Below are 18,562 nucleotides of genomic sequence, written 5' to 3' on the forward strand. Positions count from 1 at the left end.
TCCCCACAAGAAATTACTTGGAAAGGTCATTTTGAATATTTACATTTAGCAATCAATGATGCTTATTTCTGACTTAATACTTGTTTATTCCTTATAGATCCCAATCCTTTGGGATCTTTCCTAAAGATTTTAATTGCTTTATCATTAATTGTGTCTTCTACCAAGAATCTAGTCTCAGGAGATGTGTCATCCTGTGGGAATCAAAGCCTATGTATTTCTATTCCCCACTTCAATACATTAAAATAACTAGGATCTCATTCTTTCCCCATCATGTCCTAGGAAGAAAATGTCTTCAGGAAAAGCAACCTGAGTTTCTTGAAAGGTCAGAGAAAAATCCAGATTTTTCTTGGGGGGTGTAGATGAGGGACTTGCTTTGTTTTAAATGTTCCAAATAATCTAGAATTGTTGAATTTACATATTATTCCAAAATCTTCTAGAAGAAAAGAAGGTGCTGCCATTTTTGCTTATACATAAAAAGCGACTACTATTAACAGCAAATTCTGAAAGGAAAGCTGCCTGACTCCTCTAAAATTGCTTGTCTAGCAAATGGTAAATATGAATCTTCCTTTTTCTTTTCTCATTTTTAATAGCTGTTTTCTAGTTCCCTGGATCTATTTAATAAGGTTTTGGGACTCTCAGAAGTCCTCTGAGGGTTATAGATATATAACCTTACAATGCCTTAAACCACTACAGTTATCAATGACATTTGTAAGCATGGGAGACAGATATTCAATAAAATTGTTAGTCTAGTAATTAAGTCCCAGAAGATGTACTACTAGAAAATTTTCTTCCTTTGAAGCTCCATGAATGATTTTTCCAATTCCAGTTGTAGAGAGAGTGAAGGGCAAAATCTGAAACAATTAAGAAAACAAAGGTTCAAGCTCCTAAGCACATTGGTTTATTAAACGATGCATGCCAATTGCATAACAAATTAAGATGAGGTCTTCTCAGCTTTGTCACTAGACTCCAAACACAGAGGGAGACAGATTTTTATGCTATGAAAGAAGACAAATAAGATATAAAGCAAAATGCAAGATTAGGTAATTTGATTCTAATTGGAGGAAAGTTTAGGGACTATGTGATTTGGAAGGGGAATAATGAACAAATGCAATTCTTTGAAATCTGAAAAAGGTCTCATTTCCCAAGTGTCTATATTCAATTGAAAGAATAAAGAAACAGTAACTGATTGACCAATATGGGGTCATTCTTCAGAAAAGGCATACGGGTTGTTTGAAAAGTATAATTGTGAGAAAACTTGGATCAATCTTTGGATCTGACTGGGTTTCTGGTCAAAATAACCCAAGTTCTTAGTTAAGGGTCTCTAAGTAAAAGGAAGAGGTGGTCCAGATTCCCAGCCATGCAGAGCTAGGTTCAAATAATGCAATAAAGTTTTCTCACAATTTCTATAATTGAATAAAGTTTTTTCACAAGACAGAAACCAGACTAAATCATAATTGAAAAGAAAGAGAACTGAGCTAGATCTATAATTGAGTCACAAGCTGGAGTCAATGTGGTTCACTAAATTTCTACAATTCTCTCAATTCCTCTCCTTTGATTATTGGGAGAGGGTGTCAGCTCCATCCTCTCTGCATCAGTAAGCCAAATCTATTTTTTCATATCTCCATAATCAGAATTACATAAGTTAGACTACAGATCAAACTATTTGAGGATTCACAATGTCATAATTCTGAGAGGAAAGATTTACATGTTATCAAGATAACTTAGAAAATTCAGCAAACACAAACACCATGGAACAAAAAGTCTGATCATCAATATTAAATAATATCAAGTCTCCTTGTATCTTAGTGACTTAATCCCAGTGTGCATTTAACCATTTAATTTTGTCTTGAGTCCTAGATATCCCATGTAGTCATCTGGACCTTGGAAATATATTTTCTTAGACCTTCTGGAATAGGCCTCATTCTCAAGACAGCTCTGAAGAGGATACCTGGATAAATCTATTAAAATCTGCCAGTAACAATACTTAATGCAATTTAGTATGATCTATTACTCAATCTACTACATTTGGTTTTCCATTAACTAGTTCATGTTGTGGAGACTAGCTCAAGCATTATGGTTTTGATCCTATTAACAACAGAGCTTTCAGAATATATAAGTAGGAAACCGTAATTCATCTGAAACTTCAGAGATGTTTAGTTTTTATATTTCCTGATGCTCCTTTCTTTACCTAAAAACCTGTACCTGATAGGAGAACTTAAGGAAATTCATGAGGGTTTAACCTGTAAAATGAACTTTTCTGTTTTTTGAAATTATTAGATTCTTTAAAGTGGGAAATTAATTTCATTTTCCTTACAGTTATTAATGCATTTTATATCTAAAAATATTTAATGCTATTGTGGGAACTTACTAAAACCTACCCAAAACCTGAATTTCTCTATTGGATACATTTTGAAATCAATCATATACATATAAGCCTTTATTGCATCTTTGCATTACAGAAGTTCTTAGGAAAAGTAATCTAATTCTATTGCTTTCTCAAAGTTTACAATTCCATTTAATTAGAAAACTTTTACATTATATCTTTACCTTATTACTTTGTTTAATTCTTCCTTTGGGAGAATATCATCCCTATGTTATAACTTGACCACAAATACAGATTAAAATTATATTATTTTTTATACTTGTGCCCTATTATAGTAACTCAGATATTACAGTATCAATCTAATAATTAAGAAATTTAGTATTTTACTTCCAATCTTCTACTGCTCACCTGCCTTGAGTATAGAAATTTGCTATGAAAGGAAAAGGAGGAACATAGTTATAATAATGTCAAGATGTCCCCACAAAGGCACAAACTAACTTGACACATACATAATCAGTGAAAAACTCTAACTCTATTTGATTCCAGGCTTGCAACATATCTGAAAACTGATCATGTTATTTATCAGGTGGGGAAATTTACTTTTTGGAAAGGAAATAGTATAATGGGAAAAGTGAGTCAAGAGCATCCTATCTTAGTCCATGTCAAGGTCATCCCCTCATTTTTTCCCAAGTATAGACATCCATCTCTAGAAGTTCTCAAACTGTAACATATGCCATTTTCTACCACTGGCTTCATGACAATTCAGACAAGCATCCCTGTAAGCAAAACTGAAAACAAGATAGCAAAATTTTACTACTAATGGACAGTGTAGGACTCAAATATTATTAATTTTCTCTTTTTTCCTAAGAGTTACATTTCATTTACCCTTTACTTAACAAATTAAAAATAACCACATTCTGGGGTTTCAGACCTATAACAAATATCTGATAGGTAATTCATATTAATATAATGAAGTTACATCTTTAAATCATCCTATTTTTCTTGGTCAATTTTTTTTTTTCAATAAGTTCTGACTTTTTGGGATTATATTTGAAGTTTTCTTGGTAAATATACTGGAATGGCTTGCTATTTTCTTCTCTAGATCATTTTACAGATGAGGAAACAGAAGAAAATTGGGTTAAGTGACATAGTTGGTAAATGTTTAGGGCCATTTTAAAAATTAAGTCCTCTTAGTTTCAGGCCCAACACTCTAGCCACTGCATGACCTAGATGCCCCATGTCACCACATATATCTTAGTAAATTTATTTTGCAATGTGAAATCAGTAGGGCTAATAAGATCTTATCCTTCCGGAATATAAAATCTCAAGGGACCCCACAGATAAGGCTATCTTAAAGGATCTCTACAACTTTTACCCCAAATTGCAAATTAATATTACCTCTTTTAGAAGAAAATATGTTTCTATTTTACAATATAAGAAAAACAAAAATAACATACATAATATCATGTATTTAAATCATGAAACAAAATTTATTACCAATAAGATGACAACAGTTCAACTGAATGCATTTTCAAATTTCCTTACATACAAAGTACTCATTTTATCACTTTTGGCATTCTATACCAATCACATCTAACATCCAATGTAGAATGATCAATATGGAATAATCATATCCAATTAAAGAAGTAGCAATAATAATAAGTCAACATTTTAATAGTTCTTATACTATGCCAGACACTGTCTGAAGCATTTCATAATCTTTATATCATTTGATCCTCACAATAACCCTGGGAGGCAGATACCTTTATTATTTTCTTCTTTACAGATCAGGAAACTGAGGTAAACAGCGATAAGGTAACTTGCTTAAGATCACAAAGCTAATACATTTCTGAGACTAGAGTATAACTCAGGTTTCCCTTCATTTTCCTGTTTTTTTTTTAATTTGATGCCACAATTAAAACAAGAACACATTTCACTGCCTTGTAATTTAGTTTCAAGATAAGTGTCAACTAAAAGAAATCTAGATTTAGAACCACAAAATTAAAATTTCAGTTTCCAGCATTATTAGGCACCTGTGATTTAAAATTTAGAGCCCAGAGTTAAGAATTAGCTCATTTTCAAAGGTTCCTACGGTACTTTCATCTTCCCATATCTTTTTCTTTATTTCCCTTTAAATCACCTCCAAAAGCAAATCAATCTTTTCCCAGAGGTTTTTCAGTTTTAATTCTGTGCTAAAGATAGGGAGAGATTCCTATTCTCTTTGTTTGGAGCCCATGAGATTCCAAACCATGCCCCTGGAATGGTTTTTCAGGAGAAGAGTACAGTATATCTTAATCATATCCCAAACTACTTAAACAACTAATTTTATTCCATAGAATTTTCCTTTGCAATTCAGCACAAAATTTTATACACCTATGGTTTCTAAGAGTTTAAAAATCCATTCTTTTTTTCTATTTTTCTTTAGTTTTCTAGTTTTGCTTTGTCATGAGAGGATATGATATAATTTGCAGTGACTTTGCAAGAAAGTATTCTTTGTATCAATGTAACCCCTAAGTTCTATCCATCCAGCCAGGACCTCAATAAAAGCAACCCTTGGTTTGAGCCACTTTTTTTGGGTCAATATCTATTCACATTCATAATTAACGAACTTTCCCATAATTAATGAGCTTTCATTATTGCTGCTTCTTTTTTTTTTACTAGACCAGCTAAAAGACAAATTACCTCAAAGCAAAATATATTTAATTAAAAAGGCATTACAAAATAAATGACAATATGGATCTCTCATGCTCAGAGGAATGCATTCTCCTACAAATGATCACATCAAGAAATGGGGACGAAATCTCATATGAATACCTGTGTGACAACAGAATACATTTTATGGATCAGATGCATGAGGAACATGTGTGGTTAAAGTATGTGGGTTTTTAGGATGATTCACATTTCTACTTTTTTCAGAGTAACTGAAGTCTGCTGTTGATTTCATCAAAGACTCTATGTTCTCTTCTCCATTGAGTTGGATTTCTTTCCTGCTACATTCTATTTGCTACTATTTTCTCTGCTGTGCACCTCAAATGAGCTTCTCTTTGCAGCTCTTTTCTGGTAGTTTCCATTGAGCTGCTTTCTTCTTAGTATCACTGTCTGCTCTCTGCTTCCTCTGATGGATAGTAGCAACTAGGCAGCCTCTCTTCTGTAGAAAGATTTCTGTTAGCTATAATTCTAGAATTATTTACAGTCACCCACAACCAGCCAACCAGTAAAAGTCAGCAAGTCCTTAGGTCTAAAATCTCTGTCTTTTGAATTCTTTTTCTTTTGCTCCCTTTTGAGGGTTCTTTCATTTAAGCTCTTATCTGACACATTCCATCATTATCTTTGGGTTGGGATTGCCAACACCAGAACTGTTGTTTTCCAAGGCCACTGGCTATAGAAAAAAAAATTCAGTGTGGTGTGTTATTATTTCTCAGGGTAAAATATGTCAAAGATTGGAGTTATGGATTTTAATGAAGCAAGCCAAGTCCTTAAAGGACAGGGAGGGAAAAGAAGCCATATCTGGAAGTTTTCTATATATGGAAGGGGAAGGACAAGTCCTATTTATTTATGTAGAGCTAGAATCTGGTGATATAAAGTACTAATTTGAGGTATTAGATGTAGGGACTTGTTTCTGCATCAACAGTAAGGGGTCAGTACCATGATGAGACAATCTAAGAAGGGCCCATAATCCAGGTTGAAGTCCTTGGTTGGAAGCTTTGATATTAGGTTAGAAAGAAGGTATAACTTTCATGCAGATTTCACACTTTTTAATACTTAACTTTGCAATTTGTTTTATTTTTATAGCTACATAAAGTCATTTTTAATAAGAATTGTTTCATTTATTGTATTTATATCCCCAGAAACCTTGGAAGATAGAAGGCACTGAATGCTAGTTGATTAAATGATTTTTGAGATAATAGCAACTTCCAGCTTCTTCTAACTCCTTCCAGGTTTAGCAGTCCATACAAATTGAATAATAATGTTGCTAATGACAATGTATTTTTTAAAGCTCATATTTCTATAATTCTTCATGTTTAAAAAATGTTTCCCTTGCAATTTCCTCCTCACAGATAGGCATTTCTTATGCATTCTCTCACCTTGATTACTGGAATAATTCCCTTATGGAAATGGTTTGATCTTTTTTATATAAAAGGAAATGCATATTATGTTCAGAGACCTGGTAAGGTCTGAGTACTGAGGTTCCAGAGACTCACACCCAATACTCAGGCATCATGGTGACTCCATTTAGCAAATAAAGTTTCATATAATCCCCTTCTTCTCTCCCTTCCCATTTTTGGCTGCTTTAGTTTGTATAATATGGAACTTTTACCATCACTCTGTCTACTCTTTCATGTAGGAAAAGCCCAGAACAGTTCTTTCAGAGGAAGCTACCCTTACTTTGTAATGTAGCCAGAACTGTAACTTTAGAATATAAGACCCCTGAAGGCAGGAGCTATTTTTCATTTACTTTGTGTTTCCAGTGGCTAACATAGTGCTTTACATGTAGCAGGCACACAAGAAATGTTGGATAGATTGGACTGAATTGGACACAGGCACTGAGACTTTTAACTTATTATTCTGTCTCACTTATTTCCATAGACTAGATTGAGTTCTAAGAGGAAGTATCCTGTTTTTCCCTTAAGGACTGAGGTCAGGAGATACCTAAATTATGTCCAAATCCATGCTCTATGCAACCATTCATTCACAGTAGCTAGATTGTCCACTAGGTGCTATGGAAGAGATAAAAAGGGAAAAGGAGATATAGGTCCCTTCCTAGTGAGCTTCTTCCATATTGGTTCCATTAGTCTATGCCCAGAAGGAGGTTTTTGATTCTATGATATCGATCAGTGTTTTGTGCGTATTTTGTTTGAAAAGTGAATTCTGGAGCTTCTAAGAAATATATTTTTAAACGCTTTCCCCTGAGATTCAAATATAGAGATGTCTTTGAGCATCTCTTTCATAGATGCTCACAGAGCAGAGTACAGTGGTATCTTGGGTGACTAATCAGCTCTGGTCCTCTTATGTGGCCTTTCCAATGTACTCAGGGAACACTGGTGGGGACAGAATATCCAGGAGTAAACAGAATGGATTGGAATCATAAAATGTTTGAGTTGGATATGATCTTAGAAGTCATCTATTCTAACTTCTGAACTCAGAGAGGAATCCAATCTACATAATTTCTACCAGGCATTTATTTAGCTTTTGTCCTAAAACTTCCACAAATGAATACATTCTCAACTTCTAAAAGCAGCATCTATATGGGCAGAAATGTACCACTTTTTTCTGCAGAGGAATCTTGCCTAGAATCTAACTCTTCTTTTCCATCTTCACAGTTTTTATCGACAGGAAAATGGCCACAGGAAACCATTCTACAGTGATGGAGTTTATCCTTGCAGGGCTCACAGATCAGCCAGAGCTTCAGCTTCCTCTTTTTCTCTTGTTTCTTGGAATCTATGTGGTTACTGTAGTGGGGAATCTGGGTATGATCTTATTAATTGCTATCAGTTCTCAACTTCACTCCCCCATGTACTATTTCCTCAGTCATTTGTCCTTCATTGATCTCTGCTACTCCACTGTCATTACCCCTAAAATGTTAGTAAACTTTGTGTCTGAGAAGAATGTCATCTCTTTTCTGGAATGCATGACCCAACTCTATTTTTTCCTAATTTTTGTCATTGCTGAAGGTTACCTCCTGACAGCAATGGCTTATGATCGTTATGTTGCCATTTGCAGTCCTTTACTTTATAATGTTCTCATGTCTCAAAGAATGTGCTCTGTAATGATGTTTGTGGTATATTCCTTGGGATTTTTTGGTGCCACGGTTCATACTAGCCGTATGGCAATGCTATCCTTTTGTGGATCTCACATTGTCAGACATTACTTCTGTGATATACTTCCCCTGTTAACCCTCTCCTGCTCAAGCACCCATATTAATGAGGTTCTTCTTTTTATTATTGGGGGAGTTAACACCTTAGCTCCAACTCTGGCTGTTCTTATCTCTTATACTTTCATCTTGTCCAGTATCCTACGAATCCGCTCTACTGAGGGCAGATCCAAAGCCTTTGGTACCTGCAGCTCCCATCTCATAGCCGTAGGAATCTTCTTTGGGTCTATCACTTTCATGTACTTCAAGCCCCCTTCTAGCAATTCAATGGAGCAAGAGAAGGTATCCTCAGTATTTTACACCACAGTGATCCCTATGTTAAACCCTCTGATTTATAGTCTGAGGAATAAAGATGTGAAGAATGCCATTAGGAAGGTTATGGGGAATTGAGACTTCTGAGTGTCAGAATTTCTCAGGAGAGAAAAAAAACAAACCCATTGGGAAGTTATTCTCAATTCGTTTCTTGGAATCATCTCTTTCCTGGAAAGCTGTTCTCTTTCTTCTGAGAGAAGCTGGGGTTCTCACCATAATTAATGAGAATGTTGTTTTCTTAACTGGTACCTTGAGGTCAGAAACCAAATAGGCCCTTTTAAGCTTAACACCTCTTACAAGGATATGTGCTTCATAAATAGTCAATAAATGCTTGTTAAAGGAATAAGCTAGAAAAATGAGTTTCCCTTCAAAAGCTTTCCTGTTCTGTAGTCATTGATAGATTTTCTCTTCTTCCCAGGGATTAAGATTAATATGCAACTCAGTCCTGATCTTTTCCAAAGTATTTAATAATTCATGGCTCTTGGTTTCTAACATGATTCCCATGTGAACCAAGGAGAAAGTTTGAAGAAGGTTTCAAGAAGATCATGGACTGACCAGGAAGAGAAGTTAACCAAAGTCTAGAAGTGGTTCTTCTGATCTATCTCTCTTCCTTTCACTCATATATTTGTATATGTACATGTGTATGTAAATGTGTATATGTGAATATGTATTATATTTTTATGTGTATATGTATATGCAGGGGTGTGCTTGAATGAGTTTAAAATGGTTAAATTTTCAGTTTGAACATTTATACCTCATAAATTAGAAAATGCATAAAATCAGAGTTTGGTTTATTGTTTTGTTGATTATATAGAAAATGTTGGTGAAAACGTTAATAATACAGATTAAACTAAAAAGTGTGTTGTGCATACATTTTTCCCCTGAGGATCTAGTTAAACATTTATGAATTGAACACTGTATGTATGTGAATATATGCCATTGATTACATAGTATTTGAGCAAATTAGTTTCACAATATTATAAGTGTAATGGACTTTAGATTTCATTTATTTCAATTCCCTTATTTTATAAATAAATATCCTGAAACTCAGAGAAGTGACTTGTTTATGGTTACAAAGATAGTAAGCTGAAGAGCTGGGCTTTATTAACACAAGCACAACAACAACAGCCAGGATTGGGTTTATAGATGGTGTCAACATTTGCAAAGTACTTGGCACATATTATCTCATTTTTAAAACAATTCTTTAAAGTAGGTTCCAGTAATGTCTCTGTTTCAGGTGTTTAAGGTAAAGAAAATGAGGCAGAGAGGGGCTAATGATGTGGCTAGGCTTATACAACTAGTTAGTGTTTAAGGCAAATTTAGAACTCAGGGCTTAATTCTATCCAGTGTATCACCTAGTCACTCAAAGCTCAGGTCTTTTGACTTCAAGTTCTTGGGGGAATTAATACTGTACCATGCTGCCTCTTGTGTGTGTGTGTGTGTGTGTGTGTATGTGTGTGTGTGTGTGAGAGAGTGTGTGTGTGTGTATGCATGCACACATAGATAAATTTAAACTACATAATATTACCTCATATGTATGCTTGTAATATATGTATATTTATGCATTTTCTTCCATATCTGTAATTTCATTGATGTGTGCAGCACCCAGTATGAAAATTCCCTCCTCCGTTTCAGATCAGTAATTTATTGATAACTTCTTGGCTTAGAGAGTTGCTAGGACTAATGCTAGTTTAAGTGATGGCCAACATCACTGGTTCTCTACCTGGATCTTTATGCACTATATAAATGTGCTCCCTCTAGATCCCTATTCTCTCCAGGCCTCAAATCCCCTCAGTTTTATTCAGTAAAGTGAATTATTAGAATATTGTATGTGAAATAATCTCAACTTATTTGTAAACACTAAATAGGTAAGAAGCATAGATCCTGATGCAGAGACAGGTATGGACCCCTTTGGGTAAGCAGAAATGGAAATGCATTGATGTACTACTAAAACGTACTTTTATACACATAAACATCAATAATATGTACACATATATGTCCACAGGCACAGATATAACATTCTTGAAATCTATTTATCATCTCCGATAATCTGATAAGGACAGCTTAGTTGATAAGAAGTAAGGACACTGAAGATCTTTTATCTCATGCTTCCAGCTCTGTCTCTGGGAGCATGGAGTTTATTATATATATTTCAAGACTCATTTCACACAAGAGAACCCCTGCCCTGAAACTTTGCAGATGTGCAGAAGTTACAAATTATGTCATATCAAAACACAAAAAATCTCATTTGACTTCAGAATAGAACAAGGCCAAGGCTGAATTTTGGCTGGCCCATTATCAAAAGGTAAGTCTGGGAATACTTTCTCAGGGACGAATAGCCCCCACTGGAGGAGGTTTTGCCTAAATTTTGTCCATTATTGACCTTGAGGTATCTAGAAACAGATTAGAGTCCAGACAGCCTTTTTCTTAATTTCTGTCTTTAGTCTTGGAGAGAAATAGTTAACCTCTTAACTGTTGTTTTGCTAGGAACTTAAAGCTTTTCAATAAGGAAAGGTGTGGATCAGAAAAGAAGTCAAAAGAGGAGTTTCAGATTTTTATCTATTTGAGACTGTTTCTCTTATTGGCTTCCCACGTAACAAAAGTGGAACTGAATATCTTTCTACCCATTCACATAGAAGCCAATTCTACAATGTCTGCAGGAATATATAGTAGCAATAATTTGAAGTCAGTCAATTGACCAGTCAATAAGCATTAATTACCACCTATAATGTACCAGGCACAATGCTAAACAATGGACATACAAAGGAAGAAGGAAAAATGTTCCTTGATCTTAAAGAATTTGCATTTTATTGGGGGAGAGAACATTTAGAAATACCTACATACATATATATATATATGATATAAGGTTATGGACTGGACTTGTAATTTATTGACATATAGATCTCCAAGATGAAGAAACTTCCTCTACCTTTGTAGATGGGCACCTTCTCTATAATTTATAATCTTAAAGAGAGAAAGAGTCTGGGGGCACAGAAAGTTTAAGTGACAACTATGGTCATAGTATGCATGACCAAGAGGAGGAACTTGGGTCCTGGTCTTCTGGTTTCAAGGCTGACTCTTCATAACTTATATGTAACCATGCAATAAATCAGTAATTTTTTGAGGAAAGATTTTAACTCCTTGGGGAATTAGGGAAAACCTCTTATAGATAGCAGTGATTGACCAAAGCTTTGTATACATGACAGTGATTGCTCCGAGCAGTGAAGAAAAAATTAGGTATTCTAAGAACTGAAAAGTAAAGAGAGGAAGCATTTCAGATATAAGGTACAGCCTATGCAATGGCTGGAGATGAGAAAAGGAGTATTGTATGTGAGGAACAGTAAAAAGGGCAATTTGGTCAGACTGTTATCAGTGTGAAGGAACAATCTGGTCTGCTTCTGTTAATGGATCAATAGACATATAATCTCAGAAACAGTATAGCATTTAGTACTGTATTATGTACTTGAGAAACAAAGCAGATATGATTTCTGCCCTTAAAGTGTTTTTAATATTGGCATTAAAAGCTCTTCATAACCTAACTTCTCTACTCTTACTTTTCAGTCTTATTACATCTTCTTACATAGTGTTACAATTCCCAGAGACCAGGATGAACTCTTTCTCAAGCCCATCCTGTTTTCATGAAACTAGATTAGGAGATTTTAGCTTTGGCACAATCCATGCTGTGTTCTCAGGTATTGCTGGCTAAAACCCAATTTTAACAGAAGGAGGTTCAGTTACTCTGATGAATACCTAATGGAGGTGTTCATATGTCAGGTTTTCTTCCCCTTCAGTAGTAGCAGAATAGGATTATGAACTGCTCCATCTTTCATCTGATTGTTCCTGGTCTTCTGCATGTAACTGAGCAGTGGTTGTGCTCTCACCTTTTTTTGCATCTACAGCTTTTGATAGATGAGACCTGGGACTGGATATGGTTGAGCCCTTCTTTTATGTTGTCCTCTGAAGTTCAAGATTACCTGTCTCACCTCAGCCATTGTTGGCAATGATTTCTGTTTTGGCATAGCTGTGGTCATGTGTAATCTTGCCTGAATTCTCAGCTTTCACAATATTTATCTATATTAATCTCTGGACATATTATTCCATCCTAAGGATAAACTCATGAGATTTTTCTCCTTTGAAATGTGTGGTATTACAGACAAAATTAAATAATTTTCTTATCTTTGTCCCTCATTTGTTTGCATATATTTATGGTAGGTGACATCTGGCTGTGCATCACTGATGTTTTTCACAGCCACTACAACTATTGCTCTTAGACCCTCTTTCAACTTTATCTGAATCAAGGGTCTTTCAGTGTCTTAGGCCTACTCTTATTTTTCCATCCCAAGCCTCCTCATGTTTTTCTACTGGAGGACACAGCTCACATCCAAAGAAAATAGCAATTTGGGACAATAGTGTCTGTCTACCACAGATACATGGCTTTAGCCTTACTCACTGATGAAATGTAATTGCTGAATTTAATTGTGAAAAATTTAGTCATTGTAGGATTGCCTCCTGAGGATGTTTTCCATTAATTCTAGCAGCCTCTTGGTTTGTCCTTCATAATCTATCTTGACTAAAGTCATATTCATGAGGTGGTACTCATTTACAAAAGATTTCTGGTTTTCCTTTGCAAGTCTTACAGTTGAAGAAGAAAGCTGCTTTCTTTACTTGTGTATAGAAAGGGATGAGTTGATCTTCGAATACCTAGGTTTCTTAACAGGATGCTTTCCTTAGTAGGTTGTAATAGTATTTTCCATAGTCCAATGTCCTTCCCAGATCATCAGGCATTCACCAACTGTAGCCTTTTCCCCTCAGTGGTTCTAGAAGGCTGTGATAAGTTAAATCATTGCCTTGAGAGGCTTTTGCCTTTTTGAGCAATTCTGCCTCTTTAAGGGGACAGATGAGTATGAAAATCATGGGAATAACTTCCTAAAGTTATTTCCTCAGGCATATCGTCATGGTCCAAATTCCCAGGTAATACTACAAAAGCTTTCTGAGTTGTCTCATTTTCCCTAACAGGAGTAGGTTTAATTTTACATTTTTCCAATCATTGCGCTTTTCTACTCTATATTTTTAAAAATGTCCTCATTCTCAAGGTCTAGGTCTACCAGTAATATTGCAAGACTTTTCTTTTCAATTGTAAAAGCAAGACAGTATCATTCAAGTACACTAGTTGCCATCTTTTCTACAGACTACTTCTCATGTGTCCATATTAATGCACAAATATTAATGCAATTAATAAATGCAAAGTGTCATAGCAACAATAGTCTTTGGATTGTTATAGTATATGCTTGCAATAAAAGAGCATGAAAACATGAATTCAGATCATGAAAATAGTACCAAATAATTACTTTTTATGTATCAACATAAAGCAATTATACATTTGCTATGTCTTTAGGTATACACACACAAAAACATACGGTTTTCAGACTTTGGGAGATCAATAAATTCAACAATTGTATGGCAATATTCTCATAATACCAGGTTAGGGTGGCTCTAAAAGAGAATGGACAAACTTCTTATATTTCAAAAAAAAGGAAAGAAAACAAACATTAAAAATTACATTAAAATATTTTCCAGCATCCAACCAGAAACAAATTATCTAGACCTCTAATGTATTCATTACCTAGCTACTCCCCTAAGATTTCCAGTACCCAACTCAAATAAATTGGTTCAAAATGCTAAAACTCCAGGTAAAACATGGGTCATTTTTTAAAAAGATCATTGTGCATTTGGAGAGAAAATAAACAGGAAACAATTGAGAATAAAAGGAAAATATTAATGTCTTTCCAGAAAAGGGGGATCCCTTATGAGATGAGTCCCTGCAGGAGCCCCCGCATATAACTAATGAGGTTCTAGGAATCTTATAAATAGCTTTATATCCCCTAGTTACATCATTGATATCTCAGATGACACCAGTGAACACTGTTTCCTTTTCTACAGTTTAAAAGGACACTGGATAAAGTCCCAATTAGAAATAATCATCTTCAAATCAAATCAGTTGCCAAAGCACTTCAGAGACTGAGTTCTATGCCTTAATTCCCATCAACACTAAAAAGGATTAGAGGGCTTTATAATAGGACCATAAAAACCTTCACAGAAGACATCTAGCTGTCAGCACTCTGTGGGTGAAGAAGCTCTAAGTGGTAATGCTGGAGGGTGAGTATTAGATTAATCTGACATTATTCTTCTTTCTAATAGAGATTCACGGAGATTTAACCCTTTGCAAAAGAAAGGACATCTTCACAGACTGTTCTAACCATCGTTAACAATGGCCTGGGGCTGACTACTGGGTGATTTAAAAAAAAAGAGAGAGATTTTGGATGGAGTGACCATAGCTCAGCCTTATAGAACTGCAGAATTTTAGAGTTGGAAGGGTACTTCAATCTAGTTAATTCCCCTCTCTAAAACCTCCCCAATATACACCCTAGTAGTGATGGCCATCTAGCTTCTCCTTGAAGACCTGTATTGAAGGAGAACCCACTACTTCTAAGGTAGTCCATTTCACTTTGGGTCACGTATAATCATTATGAATTTTATCCCCACATGAAGTTTAAATCTGCTTCTTTGCAACTTTTGTGCATTGTTCTTAGTGCTGCTCTTTGGGCACAAACTGAACAAGTTAAAGCCCCTTTTCCATATGACTGACCTTAAAAAAACACTTAGAAACATTTATCATGTTCCTTTGATTCTTCCACTCTCATAGCTAAAATTTTACAAACTATCCTTCCTCAATTATGAGAAATAGAACTGGACAAAATATCTCATATGTGGTTTGACTAAGATGTACATTCATCAACTCTTCTTTCTTAGAAGCTGTGCTTCCTTTAATTTGCCCAAGATTACACTATATTTTCTGACTACCACATTATATTGCATCCTATTGAGTGTTTAGTATACTAAGAACCCCAGATCTTTGTTAAATAAACTGTTAAGCATTCCTTCCTACTTTTATGGTTTTTAACCTGATTCTTTTAAGTGTCTTGAAGGATTTTGCATTTATCCTTAGTAAATTTAATTATATTAGATTTGCCTCATTGTCATAACCTATCATGATTTTTTTAATCATGTTTTGTTCAAAATGTTAGTGATTTCTCCAAGATTTGTCATAATCAGATTTAATATGCATACCATCTATGGTTTTATGTAAGATATAGATCAAGGTTATACATACATTTTTATCTTAATTTCAAATGTTGATCAATAAATGCTTTGCCAAAATTTAAGTACTTTATATTCATAGTTTTTTCCTGTAACTAGTTGTAGGTAAGATGGGTAAAATCTGAATTAATTGAGGAAATGAAGTTTTGAACTTCCAAGCATATCTGTTTATTAAACAATGAATCCAAATTGCATAGCAATTCAGGACCAGACCTTTTCAACTTGGCACTAGACTCCAAATACAGGGGAGACTGGTTTTTATGCATCAAAAGAAAATAATTAATAGTCTACAATATAGGATATAAGATTAGACAATTTGATGTCTAATTGGAGGAAAGATTAAGGACTTTCCAAATTGGGAAGTGGACACTGAATAGGTGGAATTCCCTGAAATCAGGAAAAGAGATGTCTCAATCCTCTTTTAAGTATCTGTCTTCAAAGAAAGAAGGAAAGAATAATTGACCAGTAGAGGGCCAGTTTTCAGATAAGACATATTGATTACTTGAGATGTAATTGTGAGAAAAATCCTTGCATCAGTCTTTGGATATGATTGGGTTTCTGGCTAACATAACCTAGGTCCTTAGTTAAGAATCTAAGCATGAGAAAGAAGTGGTCCAGCTTACCAGACCTGCCTAGGTCTAGGTTCACATAATGCAATAAAGTTATCTTACAATTCCTAGAGCTGAAAAAAGCTTTTGCATAAGGCAGAAATTGGACAAGACTAGTAACTGAATGGAAAGGAAACTGAGCTAGATCTAGAACTGAGTCTCAAGAGGGAGTCACTGTGGTTCACTCAATTCCCCCACAATTTCCATATAGGAAAAGATAGAGACAGAAAAGGGTAAAAATCAACATTATAATTTTATTCTTCTGACTGAGCACTAATTTGAAATTTGAATTAATGAAGACTTCTTTTTTCCTCTATCATATCTACAGGTTCTTTCCTCCTCTTACTCTACACTCAAAAAGAATGGAGAAAGGAAATTACTCATTAGTAACTGAGTTTATTCTCATAGGACTGACAGACCAGCCAGAGCTCCAGCTGCCACTCTTCCTCCTATTCCTGGGCATTCATGTAGTTACTGTGGTTTGGAACCTGGGCATGATCATATTGATTAAACTCAGTTCCCACCTTCACACTCCCATGTATTATTTCCTCTGCAGTTTGTCTTTCATTGATCTTTGTCAATCAACTGTCATCATTCCCAAAATGCTGGTGAACTTTTCATCAGAGAAGAATACCATCTCCTACCCTGACTGCATGGCTCAATTCTATTTTTTTGTCTTTTTTGCCATTTCTGAATGTCAAATGTTGGCTGTGATGGCATATGACCGCTATGTTGCTATATGTCGCCCCCTTCTTTATAGTCTTATTATGTCCTTTCAGATGTGCTCATGGTTGGTGGGTGGGGTGTATGCATTGGGCCTGATTGGGGCCACAGTTCACACAGGCTGCATGATTAGATTGCTCTTTTGTGAGGAAAATGCCATCAATCATTACTTTTGTGACCTCCTTCCACTCTTGAAGCTCTCTTGTTCCAGCACCTATGTCAATGAAGTGGTGGCTCTGGTCTTCAGTGCATTTAATATCCTTTTCCCAACATTGACCATTATTTGCTCTTATGTTTTCATCATTGCCAGCATTTTAAAAATTCAGTCCACTGAAGGCAGATCCAAAGCCTTCAGCACGTGCAGCTCCCATATTGCAGCAGTTGGTGTCTTCTTTGGCTCCACTGCATTCATATATCTGCAGCCATCTTCAGTCAGTTCCACGGATCAGGGAAAAGTGTCCTCTGTTTTTTACACTATCATTGTCCCTTTGCTAAACCCTCTCATCTACAGTCTGAGAAATAAAGATGTCAAAATTGCCTTTAGGAAAGAGATAGACAGAAGAAAATTCCAATGAAAGGAGAAATGTCAGATTAATGAATTTTATGGTACTAAGATGCTCTTAACTGATGTCTGTCCCAATGTATGAACAATGCACTCATTCATTCATTCCACTCTCTAAAGTGAGAGAATATATAGACCCTTTTATACATTTCCTTTATCTATTACAGAGTAGTGCTCTCTGTAAACAGTCGATATATTATTAAAGGAATTCATCAATAAATTTATATAAATGAGTTTTCTTTCAAAGCCCATTCAATATTTTACTTACTGATAGGTGTTTTCTTCTTCTGAGGGATTTAGATTAGCCTGCAACTCAGTTCTGTTCTTTTCCAAAATACTTATGAATCCATAGCTCTGGATTTTCAACATATGAAGTTTCCAAAGCAAACCAGTGATCATGGACAGCCCAAGAAGAGAGATCAGTCAAAAGCTAGAAGTGGTTCTCCTGACCCATATCTCTCTTTATCTGACTTACATTTTGTAGATATATGCATATATATATATATATGAGTGGGAATATAAATATGTATTATATGTGTTTGTGTATATATATATGTGTGTGTGTGTGTGTGTGTGTGTGTGTGTGTGTGTGTGTGTGTGTGTATGTGTGTGTAAGCAAGAATAAGTTAGAGCCAGCTCAAAAGGATTCTGAATTGTTTGTTCAATTTTCAGTGTGTGAACATTTGTGCCTCTGAAATTGGCAAATTTTACAAATCCGGGTTTTATTTATTCTTTTGTTGATTGTGTTGAAACCTAGTTTAAGAAAATGTTAAAAACTTTGGTTAAACTAAAATGTGTGTTATATGCAATGAAACATGTATATACATATATGATAATTATTAATCATTTATCAGTGTGACTTTGCATGTATGTGTATACATATGCCATGGATTACCTAGTTTTAGAGAAGCTTAACTTTATAGCACTAGAAATACAATACTTTATTTTATTCATTCATTCATTCATTCATTCATTCATTCATTCATCCATTTATTTATTTAGCC

General features: G+C 35.0%; 2 protein-coding genes across 2 annotated transcripts; both read left to right on the top strand.

The window, feature by feature from the left end:
* The first annotated feature begins 1,603 nt into the window (after positions 1–1,603).
* On the top strand, positions 1,604–8,585 carry LOC123241314 (olfactory receptor 8D2-like). The gene is made up of 2 exons (XM_044668990.1): positions 1,604–1,641; positions 7,658–8,585. The coding sequence occupies exon 2, from the start codon at positions 7,662–7,664 to the stop codon at positions 8,583–8,585; it is 924 nt and encodes a 307-aa protein (XP_044524925.1). The 5' UTR covers positions 1,604–1,641; positions 7,658–7,661.
* An 8,050-nt stretch (positions 8,586–16,635) lies between these two features.
* LOC123240652 (olfactory receptor 150-like) lies at positions 16,636–17,571 on the top strand. The gene has a single exon (XM_044668363.1). The coding sequence runs from the start codon at positions 16,636–16,638 to the stop codon at positions 17,569–17,571; it is 936 nt and encodes a 311-aa protein (XP_044524298.1).
* Positions 17,572–18,562: the final 991 nt, after the last annotated feature.

Source organism: Gracilinanus agilis, chromosome 3 (assembly GCF_016433145.1).
Source record: "Gracilinanus agilis isolate LMUSP501 chromosome 3, AgileGrace, whole genome shotgun sequence".
NCBI lineage: Eukaryota > Metazoa > Chordata > Mammalia > Didelphimorphia > Didelphidae > Gracilinanus > Gracilinanus agilis.

Bases quoted from the DNA above. Each gene is read 5' to 3' on its own strand.
- LOC123241314 (XM_044668990.1), top strand. From the start codon at position 7,662: ATGGCCACAGGAAACCATTCTACAGTGATGGAGTTTATCCTTGCAGGG.
- LOC123240652 (XM_044668363.1), top strand. From the start codon at position 16,636: ATGGAGAAAGGAAATTACTCATTAGTAACTGAGTTTATTCTCATAGGA.